The sequence below is a fragment of the Colletotrichum spaethianum genome (assembly GCF_022836535.1).
Source record: "Colletotrichum spaethianum MAFF 239500 DNA, contig14, whole genome shotgun sequence".
NCBI lineage: Eukaryota > Fungi > Ascomycota > Sordariomycetes > Glomerellales > Glomerellaceae > Colletotrichum > Colletotrichum spaethianum.
The window spans coordinates 325,157-342,782 of NW_026054784.1; the positions used below are offsets into that span (position 1 = coordinate 325,157).

A 17,626-nucleotide genomic window follows, 5' to 3' on the forward strand; every position below is an offset into this window, starting at 1 on the left:
TTAAAGCTATTAGAAAGGCGTAATATATAGATTTTTTTTATAGTATTAATTTAGTTTAAATTTAATTAAAATATAAGGATTTTAGTTAATTTTAGCTAATTAATAAGAGATATTAGTATTCTAATAGTACTATTAAATTTGTCTTAAAAAATAGGCTTTAAAAGTAGTTAGGTTATTATTAATAGTATAGTGTTACGTAGTTGTCTTAGGTTATAGATATATATAGGCCTTTAATTAAAGAAGCTTTTACTAGACGGCAAAGTAGTTAGTCTAGTAGTTTAGCTATTCTCTAGATTAACTAATTAAATTAGTAACTTAATTAGAGCTCTTAGGTTTAATTCTAGCTTGAGGTATATAGTCTTTATTAGATATAGACTAGAAATAACCTTTAACTGGTAAGGTAGGATTGAATTATGATTGGCCTAGAGCTGTAGTAGCGTAAAATATAGCGATAGGTGTAGTGCTTGCCTGGTAAGCTGGTCCCTCTATTCTGCTGAATATAGACTGCTAGGTGTAAGGTGTAGTTGCTTTAGAGCTATATTCCTTAAAATTCCCTTAGCTAATATAATATATCTCTTAGTAAAGTTAAATTTTTTGTTATATAAAATAAAGGTATAAGTATAAAAAAAGATAAAAAGGTATAAAAGTTACTTTCTTTACTAAGCTAGGCTTATAACTAGTAAGAATAATAAGGGGTTATTTATAAATAGTTATAAGGAAAAATAGAGAAGAATAAAAGTAAATAGAAAAGGTATATATATATTAATTATTAAGGTTTTATTATATCTTTTTTTTTTCTTTAAAATTGTCTAAGTAGAAGAAATATTTCTTAGTTATATAGAAAGTCTTTTAAATATATATAATATCTAAGTATATATCTAAGCGTATATCTAAGCACTAAGAGGTACTTATAGTTTCTTATATATATATATATATACCTATATATACTTATAGATAAGTATAAGCGCTAATATATATAATACTTAGAAGTATATGTGTTTATATATAGTAGACTATATTAGTTTATAGTAGTTTATATTAGTATAGTTATATATAGTAATATATACTTTTATAGGTTATTTTTTAAGAAGAATCTAGAAAAAATAACTATATATTTATAGGACTTTTAGTTGTAGAGTTATAAAGAGATTTATATATAAGAATTATAAGAATTTTACTTTTTAATTCTTAGTATTTGTTTTATAGAACTAGACTTTTTAATTATTCTTATTTTTTTTATACTATAATTAATACTTAAAGTAGTTCTTTTTAGTAAGCTAAGCCTTTTTAACTATTAGGTTATTACTAAAGTTAACATTTATTTATATACCTATTAGTTTATTTAGGTTATAATAAGTTAAGCTTTAGTTAGCTTTATAGAGTTATACTTTTCTTTTATAAAAGGCTTTTTGTTTAGGGTTTAATTTATTAGAAGATTCTTTTTTTTTAAGAATAATATAAATATAATTGTTTTAGTTTTTTTTTTAATATTTTAGTAAAATATTAATTATATAGAAGTTTAGCTTAATCTTTTAAGATTTATAAGTTACTTAGTAGTTTTTTTTTAAGCTTATTTAAAGGTTTAAACTTATTAAGTAATTCCTTATGTTCTTCTTTAAAGCTTATTTTTTTACTAAGTATTTTAATTAACTTTTAAAGTATAAGTTCTTTAAACCTAAGTTTTAAAAGAAAAAATCTAAATTATTATAGTTATTTTTGTTTTATAGCTATTATCTTAGTAGGCTTTTTAGGTTTAATGTTTTTTTTCTTTTTAAAAGTATTCTTAAAGTCTTTTTTAAGTACTTATTATTTCTAGAAGTTTTTTTAAGCTTATATATATAGTTAAAGTCGTTTTTTAATAACTTTTAAGGTATTAAGTATATAAGGGTTATCTTCTTTGTTTTATATAGCTTCTTTAGCTTAGATAAGCTTAGTAATTAGCTATTAGTTTTATTACTTTAGTTATTAAACTATAGTTTATTCTAGGTAGCCTCTTTTCTAAGTTTATTAAGAGATTATTATAGTTCTATATTTAGGCTATTATAAGTATTATTTTACTTATTTTTTTTTGTTCTTAATAAACTAAATAGTTATTATTAAAATAGGTAGTTTAGTTTTTTTATTTATAAAGAGTTTCTTTTCTTACTATATTAGCTTTCTTAGTACCTTTAGGTATAGGTTAGTTCTAAAGTCGTTTAAGCTACTTATAGTCTCTAGCTATATAGCTAGGCTTTTTGCAGTTATAGTATTTAAAGTCCTTTAGGTCTTAGTGGTTCTAGTAAGGCTTTTTAGTTATAGTATTAACGTCTATAGGCTTATTATGTTACTTATAAGAGGTACTTAGCTTACTATATTATTAGTTGTTTTACTAGTATAAGTTAAGTTATAAGTTCTTAGGTTCTTATAGTATATACTTTTTACTAGTGTTTAGCTAAGAATAGTATGTTTTTTTTTTCTTTTTGCTGTTTATATAGCCTAGTATTAATTTTAATTATGATTTTTATATATTATAGAAAGTTGTTTAGTTAGTTAAGCTTAAATAGCTTATTTTTTACTTTTTTCTTAAGTCCTTAGTAGAATATAAAGATCTTAGTGTTATTAGTGTAGTTAAGTTATATATAGATTCTTTAGAACTCTATAATATAATTAGTAATTAACTTAGTTTATTTAAGATTTAATAAGTTTTATTTAGTTTATTATTTTTTATTTAGGTCTTAGAATAAGGATTTTAAGGTATACTTAAATCTTATAAAGCTCTTAAAGATCTACTAGGTCTCTAGGTTATAGTACTCTAGTGTTTTATTATCTAGGTAGTCTTCTAGGTAAACTTTAAACTAAGAGAGGACTTATTCTTTAAAGAAAGTGCTTATATAAATAATTTTTTTTGTTTTTATATAAAAGTTACTAAAGTAAAACGTTTAGTAGGTCTTAACTTGTATTAAGAATCCTTTAAGTGTTCTAAGGGTCTTATTATAGGTAATAAGAGAATTAAGCTTAAGTTTTTTTTGCTTATTTATAAGGGTTAAGATAATATTAATAGTAGCTTAGAGAGTATAAACTTGTTTTTTAAGGTTATTAGTTTATTAGACTTTAGCTTAAAGTTAATTAAAAAGTATTATATTATTATTAAATATTTATTATATATTTATAATATCTTTATAGGCCTTTTTAAGTTATTTAGCTATTTTAGTATTATTGTTTTTATTATTAAAGGATTTAATACCTTTTATTTTTTAGTTTAAACTTATAGGTTTAAAAAGTATAATTACCTTTTTTTTAAATCTACTAAAAGATAAAGTTAAAGTAGCTTTAGAGAATATTATTACTATTTAGTAAGTATTAAAGTTAACTTACTAAATAAAAGTAATTAAAGTATTATAGTTAAATATCTAATATATATATATAGTAAGTTGCCTATCATAGTAAGTCGCTTACTTCTACTTACCCTCTAGCTATTTATATAAGTTAATTAAGTAGTATTATATAAAATCAATTAAAACTACTTATTATTCTCTTCTTTAAAAGTCTCCTATACTACCTAACATATTTATATATTATGTCTAGTCTTTCTGTAATTACTATATTGCTAACTACACAATTTACTCCCCTCTATATAAGCCCTCTCTTAACATATATTTTTGCCTCTAGCATTAATAACCCCCTTTTTTACCTAAATTACCTTAGCTTTAACTATATTAAGTAATCCTCTAAGACATAGTTAGGTTTTTTTAGCCCTCTAGCGCTTACTTAATACCTTATTTGCTATACAAAGCCTACAGTTCTTAGCCTTAAAAAGAACTAATTAATATATTAACTTAGTAATACTTTTAGCTTATAAGTTAACTACTTTATATAAGTATATTAATAAACTATATTAATAACTATAAATCTTTTTTTTAAGTAATATAAAGCTTTATATAACATTATATACTATAGTTAGTATCTTTAGGTCCTAAGAGCCTTAGCTACTTAGGTATAAGTTAAATAATGTTAACGTCTTTAGCTTAAAATCTAGGCAAGAAATAACTACTTCTAAGTTAAAAAGTATAAGGCTAGCTTATTTAAAACTAGCTTATACGTTTTCTTTACTTATTAAAGTAAAAAAAGCTACCTTAAAAGCAGAAAAAAAGTTATCCTTAGTAATATATATAATCTATATTTATATTATTTTCTTAATTTCTTTGTTATATAATACCTTTAGTAGACTAAAATAGCTAATATTAAGAGGTTAAAGCTTATATAATAAATAAAAAGGTATATAAAAAGTAATAATACTATATTTTTTATAGTAATTATTAAACTTAGTAAACTTATAGCTATTATAGTTATTAAAAATTAAAAGCTACTTAATACTTTTTATATAAGACTTTATATACTTTTTAAAATACTATAGCTAATCTAAGCTAATTTTATTTATAGTTTATTTATTTTTATTAAAGTAAATATATTATTAAGGTAAAAATTAGCTATTAGTATACTAAGAGAAGAGGTAATATTTACCCTTAATAATAATATATAAAAACAACACTTAGCTATCTATATATATACCTTAAATAATAGAAACCTATTTATAATTACTAAGCTATTTTATATAAGGCCTTCCCTTATAATTAAAAGTTATAATAACTTTTATATATAATAGTATTTTTATTAAAAAACTTATTTTATTAAAATTATAAATATTATTATTATAAATTCTATACTTTATAACTATATTTTATATAAAAATAAACTAGGCTTATATAATTATAAGATCCTTAGCTAATACCCTCTAATAGTTAATTCTATATCAAAAACACGTCTTTAGTTATAATTAGCGTCATACAAAGTTCTCTACTTATTAAGGTTTAACACATATCACATTACATTTATTAAAGAGGCAATCAGCTATATCTTATATATTATTAAGTCATAATAAAAATCCTTAATTAATTAGGTCAATAACTTATTCAAGAATCACTATTTCTTCTAGCTTAGTCATCTTTATTAATTTCAATCATATTTCCTATCATAATAGTCATCTAATACGTTAATCATAAAATATTATTTTTAGGACATTATAAATAGAAGTAGCCTTCTATATAAATAATTTTAGGTCTTTTTTAATAGCTTAAAGTATAAAGAGAATACAGCTTTCATTTAAAGTAAAACTCATTATCGTACATAGAATAAAGCTAAGAGGAAAAGAAAAGGTGTAAAAGGAAAAGGAAGTAGACGACTCACTATGATGGGCAACTCACTATGCATGTACGTTAATAGTAGTGTTTTTTACTAATAAGTAGCTAAGGTTAATACTTAGTAATAGTAAAGTAAGTCTTATTAGTAATCTTACTGGTTTATTAGTGTTTAGTGATTAGTTAGGCACGTCTAGGTATAGATAGCTTTATAGCTTTATAATAAAAGGATAATCTAAGAGTTACTTATAAGAAAGTGAATCATAAAGTTGATTACTAAAGAGCTATAGAGAGTCCTTGAGTTCTAGGCTTAAGTCTTGTTTATATATTTATGTCTATCTATTATGATGCTATTAGTAGTGATCAACTAAAGTAGGCCCGAGGTAAGCTGCTTACTTGGTGATTACTCCTAGTAATCACCTTATCTCTTGATCACTTCCTTATTATCACGTGACTTGTCTATAGTTCTTCCGTTCTGACCCTTACCCGTAAGCGCCGTGGTCAGGCATACATGAGTCCGATTGTCCCTTGGTCCCCCGTGGGTTCGTTCCAGGTGGTTATGTTAACCAACGCTTTCTGGGTCGTAACATACAGGCGATGGGAGAATCGTACAAGTGATAGCAGCGATCATGTCCAAAGTGGTAGTAATTGCTGGTTGTTCTAGGTATGGAGACCGGCGACCCCACCTTGCCAGATGTGGCCGGTGCTGGCCTGCGCCTCTTATCTCCTGTTGCCTGCAATTACCCCTTTTCCAACAGTAATCTGAAGCCATAGACACCCGCTACAGATGAATTTGAGAATCATTTGACGGGCTCTTGCTGCTCTATGAGTTTTTATCAAACAGTTGGATTGGAATTACCACAATGTTCAGATATGAATAGCAGAAGGCAACAAGGTGTCTAAAGTTATGGGTCATTTTGGGGTGCTCCAACTAACAGCTACTTTAAATAAATTCTTGACAAATTTTGTTTCCCTTTATTATTTAAGAAACTCCCAATGCTCAACCACTTGCTATGGGTCAATATTGTCTTTTGATTCCAAGCAGCCACATGAATCAACAGTAATCCCCAGCCGGAACTCATGCACAGCATACACTCGACTAAAGCTTTCGGTCCACGCATTCTCACTTAAGTAGTCTTTGAGAAAACCAAAGGTACGCGTGGAATTCGAATGCTGTCATTTAGAGCTGCAGTAGCAAATTCTAGCTGCTGGAAAAGGCGATCGTCAAGGTTTAAAGGCCTTCAAGCCCAACAGACGCGTCATACTGTTTGACCGCTTTTATACTCTCTAGAAAACACCCCCTTAGGTCGTCGTGATCGTCGTTCGGATTACGCAGCGCGTACGTACAATGTCATAATGATGGGTAGTTATATGTTCCGTGTTCTGACCCTTGGTTTGGCAGTTTGGCAGCTGAGCGTTGTGCATGAGTCGTGTTGGCCAAATTAGTAAGCGCTGTGGACATGTTGATAGTGGACTTCGGCGATGATCATCATTTTCTAGCACAACTGTCAACCTACGCGGCACAACATTGTGACCGACAGACATTTTTTAGACAAGGTCTATTTTGGACTTGATGGCGACGCATTCTCTGTGGTTCACATGTGTAAGGCATCTCAATCGCCCACCTTTGTTAAATGTTTTGTTTCAAAATCTTCAGCATCATCAAGCTCGAGGAAATACTAATAAAGTAGGAGTCTTCACATAGTAGTCGGTTGAACACAGGCTAATCCTAGCTTTAGGGATGCCGACCGACCCGCACACATACTATCTAGAGTTATTAATATCTTGCTGCAAGTAACCAGGGCCCTCCGATTGCGCTATGGGTAGGGCCCTCGTCAAATCTGTAACCTTGCAGCCAATACGAGCTGAGGGAAAATACAAGCATAGTCTCGGAAGTTTCCTGTTGAGCTGCGTTAAGGTGATTTGGGGGACCCTGCACTGCAGTTGAGCTGCCCTTCCGGTCTTAAATACTCTACTAAGAATGTCACTGCGGGTACCTCGCACAGTACCCAACTTTAGGGCAAATCTCTAACTAAATTGAATCCACTCAGCCATGAAATAGGGAGGGGGGTTTGAAAAAACGGTAGAAGCCTTCCGGATCCCACCTCCCAGATGGGAACCTTTCTGGAATGTGGGGGATTAGAGGACGGGAGCCGCAAAGCTTGGCTGGGATGTGATGCATGGCTATCCCCGTTTTCCCGCACGTCCCCTGTTATGTCACCGACTGTGCCGCAGACGGCGCCCGGTTAGCGGCCCGTTGATATCAAGTCGGCAAGTAGAGCTTCATGACTAAGCCTCACGCTGAGGAGTCAAGCATGTGTCTTGCACAAGGTGGGGTGGCTGGGATAGTTATATTTATGACTGTTGTGATACGATGCTCGTCCCTTACGTTGTGGCTAGTCATTCCTTGTGAGGGTAGATATCTTTGAGCGTCATGAGTTACAAAATCTCGGAAACGTGCCAGGATACCGTCATCAAGCCACGCAGATTCGAAAATTACTGTGCCTGGCCGTCTTTCGCCCTCAGAACATGGCACCAAGGAGATATTCTTTACTTTATAAAAATGGTGGACGCTCTTTCCGAGACATTCAGGGTGTTCACCCACATCGCATCGCGATCTTCACTGCCATTCTATCAGCGTGAAAACGTCAAGTATACCATGTCGAGAGTGGAAAGCAAAGACAGGACACCTTCTCTGTGGCTCATGAGGGTAACTTCTGGCATAGTATTACGAAGCCTCATATTGACAGTGGTATCCAAAACGACGATCATCTGCTTGTCCACGCGTTCCAAAAGTAGGCTGTGTAGGTATGCCTGAAGGGGCCGTAAAGCGATCTTTCGATGCCTCTAGTCTATTTAGATCATCTGCCATCCGGTCAGGCACCCAGCTGGAATGAGACGCTCAACGAAGATAAAAGTCCTCGTACATCCTGTCCAAACCACAACTCGTCTTCCCTCATCATCCGCAACGATCTCACTTTTTAAATCACTCACTTATTCCTTTTTCCTCCGCAACCAGCTTCCCTTAACTCGAGTTACGCTTCCAGTCTTTTCGAACTCACACCGCCACCAAGCAAAATGAAGTCATTTACTATTGTTACTATTCTTGCCTTCGCTGCCGCCGCCGCCGTTGAGGCCGGTCCTATCGCCATTCGCGACGTCTGCAACGCCGCCCCCACCGGCTCTCCGGCTAACAACGTCACTCCGAGCTCCCAGCCAGACGTTGCCACCGCGGAAGCCTGCCAGAAGCAATGCGAGGCTGACCCCAGCTGCCAAAGCTTCGTCTTCGGCCAAGATCCGTCTAGCACCACTCCTCGGTGCCAGCTCTACGCCGTCCCTGCCTCACAGGTCCCCAAGCAGTCCAATGCCAACTTGAAGGTGTTCGACAAGGCCTGCTCCGGTGTCCCTGGGGCCCAGAAGCGCCGCGAGGCTGGCTCTCCTCCCCCTCCTGGCCCCTCCTTCGTTCCGGCGCCCCCAGCTCCCCAGGGCCCTAAGGAGCGCCGTCAGAGCGGTCCTCCTCCTCCTCCCTCTCCTAGCCCCCTTACCCCTGGCAAGCCTAGCAACCCTGAGCCCAGAGTTTGAAACCGGCAGATAGTAAGCTGTACGCTGCTCTTTTGAGTCTGGTAGCAGCGGCAAGGCAGCGAAAACAGAAGCTGTCTCACTGTGCTTTGAGCTTGGTTTCTGGGGATGTACAGCCGACATGTGTGGTTACAGACGGGTTGCTTTCTTGATTGGGAAAACCTGACAGGCTTTTCGTGTGAAGTTTCTTAATACTTCTATTCATTAACTACCTTGCTCGTTTGGATACACAAAAGGACAAAAACGACAAAAACTGGCTCTTGCAATAATAAGTACCAAAAAATGAATTGCAGTAGAAAAACCTGGCTTGTCTTTTGTAATGTGACAAGTGAACTTGAGTTGAACATGATGTTTCTACTCCTGGTTCAACTAGAGTGGGAATTTCCAACAATGGGATCCTCCCAGTTCGCAGCCTCTGGTTAATGGGGCAAATACGAAAATGGATGCAAAAAGCCGAAAAAGCCGTCTCACATGTTGATATACCTCTTGCAATCTTGAACTATGCCAGAGAGATTGTTTCTCTGGTTGAACTTTAACAGCATCGACTTGGCTGTTTTTACCAGCCAGCTGTTCCCAGTATGGTGGGATCACTAGTAGTTAGGACGTGGTTTATCTGATGCCATTCGATACCTGGATTGGATGCAACGGAATGCCCTGCAGAGGGCTGGTGTGCAACAAGATGTACGACAATGCTAAGAATCGCAACGTCTACTTCAAGCCTATCTCCACCAGCTTTCCTATCACAGCAAGTCAGCGCTTAATGCTATTATGTAGACGTCGCTTGCCTACAACCTTGAGCAGCATTGTTAAACACTTAGCTCCAAAACCCTACGAGTACATAGCATGCCCATCTTCTTAAACTTCTTTCAGCCAAATGATCAACCTCCTTTCCGACCCCAGATAGTCAATATCTTGTACCTGGCGGTTCCCTGTGCCATCAACAATTGTTGACCATTACGTTGACTGCTCAGCCAGCGGTCCAGGACCTTGCTTAACCCAGGGAATGATGGTCTTCACGTCTGGGATTACCGCGTCTAGCACGAATTTCAGAGACGTAACATAATCATCTTTGTGCTGCAGTTGTCTTGTTCTACATATCTGCTAGGAAAAAGACTAGGCAGTCCATTAAAGGTAGTTTACATCAGTGCTAGCTAACTGACTCTATTTATAATTACGAGCTTGCACAGTAGCATGTAAAGGTCTGAAGTGACATCTCCAAGACAACTGCTGTAAATAAAAGAAGAGAAGAAAAGTTCAAGAAAGTAATGTGATTAATTTTGACAAGAGAATACTTCAAAATTCCTGCTCTCCTAACCACAATACTCTAGGCCGCTGTGCACGCCTTGGCGTTCTTGCTCGTTTGGGTCGCCCAGCTGGTCACCGTCACGCCAACCTGCAGGGTCTTCGTCTTGGTAATCGTTGAGCGGTTCGTGATGGTAGCAGAGGGCTTCGCTGTAGAGCGTACCGTCGTCCAGACCGTCGACGTTTGGACGGGAAGAACTACAGTCTGCGTCTTCGATGAGTTTTCCTGACGGGTCACAATCTCCGTCTGCTGAGGGAGTACGCTGGTGGCAACCTGGGTCTGCGTCTTGACCACGTTCTGGGTGATGGCATCCAGCTTCGTGGTAGATTTTACGACCACCGTTTGCGTAGCTTCAACGACGACAGTACTGGTTGATGGCTTGAGCGTGGTGGTCTTGCCGGCGGAGACAACTTTCAAGATAGTTGTCGTGGAAGGGGTTCCGGCCAGAGTAGTCACCGAGGTAAGAGTTCGCACGGCCACGCTTGTCTCAAAAATGGTCGCAGGCTTCAAAGTGACAGGCTTTCCTTCCGTCTTGGTTGTGATGAGCTCAGTCGTGGCGGTGCTCCCGGGCAAGGAGATTGTTGATGTCTTTATGTTGGTGCTGAAAGTGGAAAGTATAGTGACAGTCACCGTCCAATCGCCAACGGCTCGAGCCTCAAGGTATCCAGCCGCGATGTCCATGTCGTTGGCCTCAAATTCTGCAAATGACCTCTCGGTCAGACCATTGGTAGGGATACACTTGATTGTAGTTGTTTTTTCGGCAACACGGGTAATGGTAGTGTAAACTGTGGCAGTGGTAACAAGAGCCTTGGCTGTGATAGTTGTTGCGCCGCCGTCGCCAATAGTTTGCGTCTCAGTTTTCTTGATGATTACAGGCTTGGGGGTTATGGTCTTGGTGAAAAATTGTGTGGCGCCAATGACCTGAGTAGTAGTTACGACTTTGGGGGTGCTGGTGGTCCAGCGAGTGGTGGTGATCGTGGATGTAATAGTGCGAGGCTTAGCTTGCTGGGTGATAACCTCAGTGCGGGTTGAGGTAGCGACCAAAGTGGAGGTAGCTACGACAGGATCGTGACTAATTGTAGTGCCAACGTTGACAGTCGTAGCCAATTTCTGGGTAACAGTGAAATCCGGCTCTTGAATAGTAGCAACTTCGGTAGTTGTAGACTTGACGACGGTCGTCTTTGCCACAGGAGGGGGGGTGATGGCAGTCGCAGCGTTGATCGTTAAAGTACTCTTAAGCGTCATAACGGTATCAGGCTTTTGAACGGAGACGAGCAAGGTCCCCGTCAGTGTAGATACCTGGGTGGTGAAGACAGTCGTGGTTGTGACCGGAATGCTGCTAGACTCGGTCGACGTGATTGAAGTACTAGTGCTGGTCACTGTGGTAGTAGGCATAACGATGGCACCAGCCTGGAACGGCGTCGCAGATACTAGGGTCATGTTGATCCACGATACAACACTGAAGAAGTTTGCGAGCTCAAACTGGGCGGCGGTCTCCGAAGTGAGTTTGGTGGCAAAGGGAGCTCGGGACGATAATTCAGAGCCAGGTCCGTCATTGGCGAACTCGCCAAAGACAGCCCCATCCGTGCGAGGGTCTGTCTTAGTCCATTGATCCCAACCCGTCGTCTTGATACATGAGTCAAGATAGCTGTCTATGTAAGCGACGCGAGCGAACGCATTCCACGGCCTGCCGAGAGATATAGACGTGTACTTGGCTCCTTTGGCGGGTGTAATGGTGCACTGGTCGAACACAAAGCCGGCAGCGGTGGTGTTCGTCGCGCGTTTGCTGGCAGTGAGGGCAATGCCGTCGCGGTTGGGGGCGATGGTGCTATTGAGGAAATAACCGGCACCAGCACCCCAGATCATGTCGATGTTGCCTTCGATGTATGAATTCGATGCGAAAAAGAAGCCGTTGATGAGCAAGCTGTCTTGGTTTCCGTAAACCTGGCAACCATACAGAGAGGCGTACCTGCTGCTCTTGACAGCGAAGCCAAGGGAAGCATAGCTTGAAATGGATCAGTCATGAATCAGTCGAGACGAAATTCAAGGCGCAGGAACTCACTTGTTATCAGTGCCAAAAGTGTTTGCAAAGTTGATGTTCACTGCTTGCAGATAGTTACCTGTCGCGTAAACAGTGGCCGAGTCAGAGTTGGAAGCATCAGCCTGCGTGTCGATGCCCTTGTTGAAGCTGATGGTAACCTGGTTCTGAGAGTAGTCACCAGATGCAGAGCTATAGCCAAGAAGAATGGTAGTGCCCGACTTGTTCAGGGTCAGCTGCTCGTTGTATGTGCCAGGGTAGATGAATATTGTAGAAGCGATCTTGCTCGAAGTAGGAAGGGCGTTGAGTGCAGCCTGAATGGTGTCGTATGTAGTCTGGCCCTCGATCGGAGTCTTGGACACGATGAAAGCACCCGAAGGAGGCTTAGTACCATCGTAGACTGTGGGGGTGGTCGGGGTGACAGGCACAACGTCAGGTTCAGGGATCTGGATCTGGTCCCAGTAGGTCATGTCGATCCAGTCCGTGCTTGGCATGACCTTGCTCAGAGGGTATTCATCGCTGGTGAGGAGGGTGCAGTTCTGGAACGCTTGACGCGCAGCAATGTTGTTTTCCCAGTTACCCGGGCCGGTATTGTTGTACTCCGCGAAGGTAACGTGATCGGTGCGAGGGTCCGAGGCGGACCAAGTCTTCCAGCCAGCGGGCTGGATGACATCGCTGAGATAACTGTTCTTGACGACGACGAGAGCATACTGAGAGTATGGGCGGCCAAGGTAGACCATCCCTTTGAGATCAACAGTGGCAGTGGGGGCCTCAGTGAAGAGGCATTGGTCGAAAATATAGCCGCCGATGGATGACAGGCTGGAGCGGCTATGAGCGGTCATGGCAGATTTGGCTCGCTTGGCAGCAATGGTGCAGCCCTTGAAGTACGCTTTGGAGTAACCCCAGATAAAGTCAATAGCTCCATCAATGTAGCAGCTCTCATAGTACTGGGTGCCCGCTGTAGCGCCAGTGAGCAGCGTGTCCTGCCATCCCACAAAGGAGCAACCATAGAAGCCAATCTTATCTCCGTAGATGCTGGCAGCAAGAGTTACATAGCTAGCGATGGCACCATCCAGGTTATCCCGGTTGACCAGGTCAATATTGTACCAAGAGATCTGTGAACTGGCCGTGGCAATCGTAGCCGTCTCTGCATCGCTATGTCCAACCGGGGCGGGACTGACAGAAAGACCGCGAGCTTGGGTTATCGTGACCTGATTGTTCTTGTAACTCTTGCCAGGGGCATCGCTTGTGTATCCAATGATCATGATGGGGCCGGGCCGGTTGATGGAAGGGACCTGTTCGTTGTACGTTCCAGGGTACATGAAAATAACTTGGCTGCTCGTGTCAGAAGGCAGGCTTGCGAGAGCTGCGGTCAAATTGGTGAAAGCTCCTGGAATGCTTCCATCAGCTGCTACTAGCACTGCTCCTGCCGGTGGCTCACTTCCACTTGTAGGGTGTGTCAGAACCGGGGAGGTGGGAACGGTGGTGTCAGAGGCACTGGCCAGTGCAGTGAGGTTGTAGCTAGGCGTGTAGGCGTAAGCCTTCGCATCAATCCAGCCAGTGTTGCCAATGAAGTTTTCCAGAGAGTACTGCGCGGCTTGGGCGTCGGTGAGATCGGTCGCAAAAGAGGCACGGGCGTCGGTCCAGTTGCCCCCGCCAACGTTGTTGTACTCACCGAACAGGACGTTCGACGTCTGTGGGTTGCTCGGTTGCCAAACACTCCAGCCAGCAGGGGAGATATGTTTGTCCAAGAAAGAGTTCATGTAGACGATAACGGCATATTGGGACCAAGGACGACCTAAGAAAGTGGTGCCAAAGTTTGAACCGAAGCTTGACGTGTACGTGATGACGGACTTGTCGAAGACGAAACCGCCCGCCCAATCAGCGTTTGGCCGGTTCTGGGCAGCGATGTAAGTATTCGGCGTGTTGGAAGCCACATAGCACTGCCGGAAGTAGGCCTTGCTATAGCCCCATATGAAGTCGACGCTGCCCTCAATATACGAGTTACTGAACACCTGCACGCCTTGGTTCACGAGAAGGGTGTCCTGGAACCCACTAAAGGCACAGCCATATGCCGCCATATTGGTGCCGAAGAAGTCGCCAGCAAGGGCAGCAGTGCTCGCCTGCTGCGGGTATGTGTTGGTAAAGTTGATGTTATACAGCGCAAGGCCATCGCCGTTTGTGTTTTTCCAGTCCATCACGGGTGTATCTTCGTTCTGGCCCAGAGAGGTTGACACACCGCGACTGAAGTTGATGAGAACAGTGTTCTGGGTGAAATCGTTTTCAAACGGCGTCTCACCACGGAGAGTGACCTTACCCCGACGAGTGATGCTGACCTGCTCCTCGTAGGTTCCGGCCTTGATGAAGATGGTGTATTCCTTGCCATCGGCAGGCAGAGCTGCAATAGCGGAAGACACCGTGCTGTATTCGCCACTGGCTGGGGAAGGAGCCACAGTGAAGGTATTCAACATAGACGAGGTGGTGTTCGTAACAACGGCCGAACCAGTCTGAGTGGCCACAGTCGTGGTTGTAACATTCGACGGAGTCGTCGTCGCTACCGCATAAACTGAGCTAGGCCAGACTTGGTGAGGAGCAATGGCAGCAGAGTCCAGCCAGCTATCATCGCTGAGAATATTCTTCACGGTATATGCCGAGGTGTCTGACAGAATCTGAACAACTGAAGCGCGCCCGGAAGCACTGGCTCCAGGGCCTGTGTTGTTCGCCTCAACAAAAGTGCCAGTGAAAGTGGCTGCGTTGCTGATCTTCCATCCGGCTGCGTAGATATGCGCATCGAGGTAGGAGTTGATGAAGGCAACCTGGGCATTCGTACTGTAGTCTCTGCCGAGGTAAACTGTCTGCTGGGAAACAGCCTGGCCGGATGGCACTACAGCGCACCCGTCAAATACCAGTTGGGAACCTCCATAGGCATTCTGATACCGTTGAGCGGCGATGCTCTGGCCGATGATAGTGTCCGTGGACACAATGACCGAGTTGTAGAAGTATCCCGCGCCGATACCCCAGACAAAGTCAGTTGTGCCCTCAATGCGGCCGCCACTGAAGAAGACATTGCCGTAGTCGAGATAGATAGAACCTTGGGAAGACTTGACGTTGCAGCTGTAGAAAGCCACCTTTGTGCCTTTGGAGTAGGCCGCCAGCGCAATGTAGTTCGTCTGCGAGGGGAAGTTGTTCTCAAAGTTGATGTTATAGAACGAGACTAGCTTGGCCTCGTACTTGTTGGCAGAGAATGTGGCGGTACCGGCAGAGTTACCAGCGCTGGAGAGGACGCCCGATGCATTCCGTATGGTGACCTTGTTGGACGACGAGGAGAGGGCGTTATCAGTTTCTCCTCGGATGATGGTGGTTCCCGTCCGCACAAGAGACACCTTCTCGTTATAAGTACCGGCCAAGATGTAGATGTACTGGGTGGTTGTGTCAGCAGGCAGGGCAGCAATTGCAGCCGTAACACTATTATAAGTGGCGCACGAGGAGTTTGCCGGGCCGACAATTAGAGCTGTCGACGGCATTGACGACGGAAGACAGGCCGCGACGCTTGTAGTTATCACGGCCGAACTGGAAATCGTAGCTTCGCTAGTTGATGAAGTTCCGGAAGTCGCGGCGACACCAGTACTGGTGCCAAGGCTGGCAGTAGTGCTCTGAGTATCAGCGGAAGTTGTGGTGCTGGAATTAACAGTCGAGTAGGAGCTTGCAATGAAAGTGCTAATGGCGCTCGAGGTGCTAGGTGTGCTGAATGTGCTGGTTGTGGCGATGGTGCTCAAGGTGCTCGACTCCTGGAAGATCGTTGTGGATGAGGATGTCGAGGTGGTGGTTGACCCCGATGTGCTTCTCTGGATTGATGCCAGGATGGGTGCGTCAACCCAATCAACGTCAGTGGCCACAACAGTAGGATACACATTGCTGAAGAAGACCGAGATGTCATAAGGAGCTAGGCCGGTGACATCGGTGACCAGTGAGACGTAGGGGCTACGAGCAGCAGGCTTGTTCGAGTAGCTTCCGGGGCCGGTGGTGTCAGACTCAATGTAGGTGTTGCGGAAGTCTTGCGTCGTCGCATCGACATGCACACCAGTACTCGCAATGAAACTGGCAAGAGATGTGTCACGATACACAACCACAGAGCCTGCGCCATTTGCAGCAGCCAAGAAGACGTTCGTGTTCGTACTTCCCGGCTTCTGAATTACTTGGCAAGTATCGAAAACGACTGTGGAATTGTACTGCTTGCCAGTGGAATCGGTCGCGCCCTTGTTGTACACCAGAAGGGCGTTGCTGTTGGTGGCAGTGATGGTAGTTTGGTAAATATATAAACTGCCGTAAGAGTAGATGGCTTTGTCGGCGGCTTGGATGTACGAGTTCGCGATAATGCCCGTGGCTTGGCTGCCTGTAAAACCCACTTGCCCGGCGGCAGTGAATTGGCAAGAATAGAATGCGTTCCGGGAGCCCCGGAGGGAGATAATTCCAGCGGCAGAATTCGCATTGGAGTTGACGAAGTTCAGGTTCTTCCAAGCCACTCCCTTGGAGGTGCTTGTAACGAATGTTACGGGCGGCACATCTCCACCGTCGTTGGTAATTGTGACGAGGTTGTCAGAGTAGCTGCTGCCGGTAGCTGCGGTCTCGCCAACGATCGTGACGGTAGCGGTTGCCTGGATCGAAATGGCCTCAGTGTATGTGCCGGCCTTGACAGTAACCGTAGCAATATTGTTGATCTGGGCATAAGAGATAGCCGAGTTGATTTCGGTATACTGACCAGTTCCGTCGAGAGCAACAGTAACAGCTGTGGAACTGTTAGCAGGCAACAGTGATGTTCTGGCGGTGGTGGTGAGACTGGGAGTAGACGGGATCAAGACCGCGCCTGCTTTACAAGCCGGAACACGTGAGACAGAAGAAGCACTTTTCAAACCTTCTTGGGCGGCACTCCATGCACAGAGGCTGAGCAGCACCAAGGGCACGATCATGACCATCGTGTTGACAGAGGCTGTTCTGCTTACAGGTATGGCTGGCTCTCACAAAGTAATGAAGGAAGGCGGCGCAAGAGATCCAAGATCGAGAATTGAGACGTTGGAGCTGCCCAGGAGGGTCCTTGTATACTCCCCAAGTCGGACGTGCCTCTCCAACCTAGCCCATGAAGAATTACCAGATTAGCACGCGGATCCAGCGGGAATCGTTTGCTTCAGAATTTCTCCATGGGTAATAGTAGCACGCCTGCGTAGCAAGATAACAACCTTTCAAGGGCTGGTTGGACTGCATGTTTTTTTGCCTAGCCTCATGATTGATGCTCGGGGCGTCCGGACCCTGCTATCGTGTTAATTAACTGCAAAGAATCTATGAGCTGAAAAATTCAGCCCTTGACCCCAGCAAGAGAAGTCCTAAATAGACCTGGCCTGGACTCGAGGAGCAGCAAATGCTTCATGGTGACCCGTCCAGCCGGTGTCCCCACGTCACCAGTCTCGCCGAATCCACAGTAGTCTGGTGAGCAGAGAGACTAGTCCCCAACGGGTTTGAGGCGTGATACGAATTCGT

The 17,626-nt window shown here is 42.1% G+C and overlaps 2 protein-coding genes across 2 annotated transcripts; one reads left to right on the forward strand and one right to left on the reverse strand.

Annotated features, from left to right (window-relative positions):
* Positions 1-8,252: 8,252 nt before the first annotated feature.
* On the forward strand, positions 8,253-8,756 carry ColSpa_06069 (uncharacterized protein; the record flags this gene model as incomplete). Its single annotated transcript, XM_049272281.1, has 1 exon — positions 8,253-8,756. One exon carries the CDS (start codon positions 8,253-8,255, stop codon positions 8,754-8,756), a length of 504 nt encoding a protein of 167 aa, XP_049128238.1.
* Positions 8,757-10,077: 1,321 nt separating this feature from the next.
* Positions 10,078-17,067, reverse strand: ColSpa_06070 (putative pentatricopeptide repeat-containing protein; the record flags this gene model as incomplete). Its single annotated transcript, XM_049272282.1, has 3 exons — positions 10,078-12,061; positions 12,119-16,880; positions 17,007-17,067. The coding sequence occupies 3 exons, from the start codon at positions 17,065-17,067 to the stop codon at positions 10,078-10,080; spliced, it is 6,807 nt and encodes a 2,268-aa protein (XP_049128239.1).
* Positions 17,068-17,626: the final 559 nt, after the last annotated feature.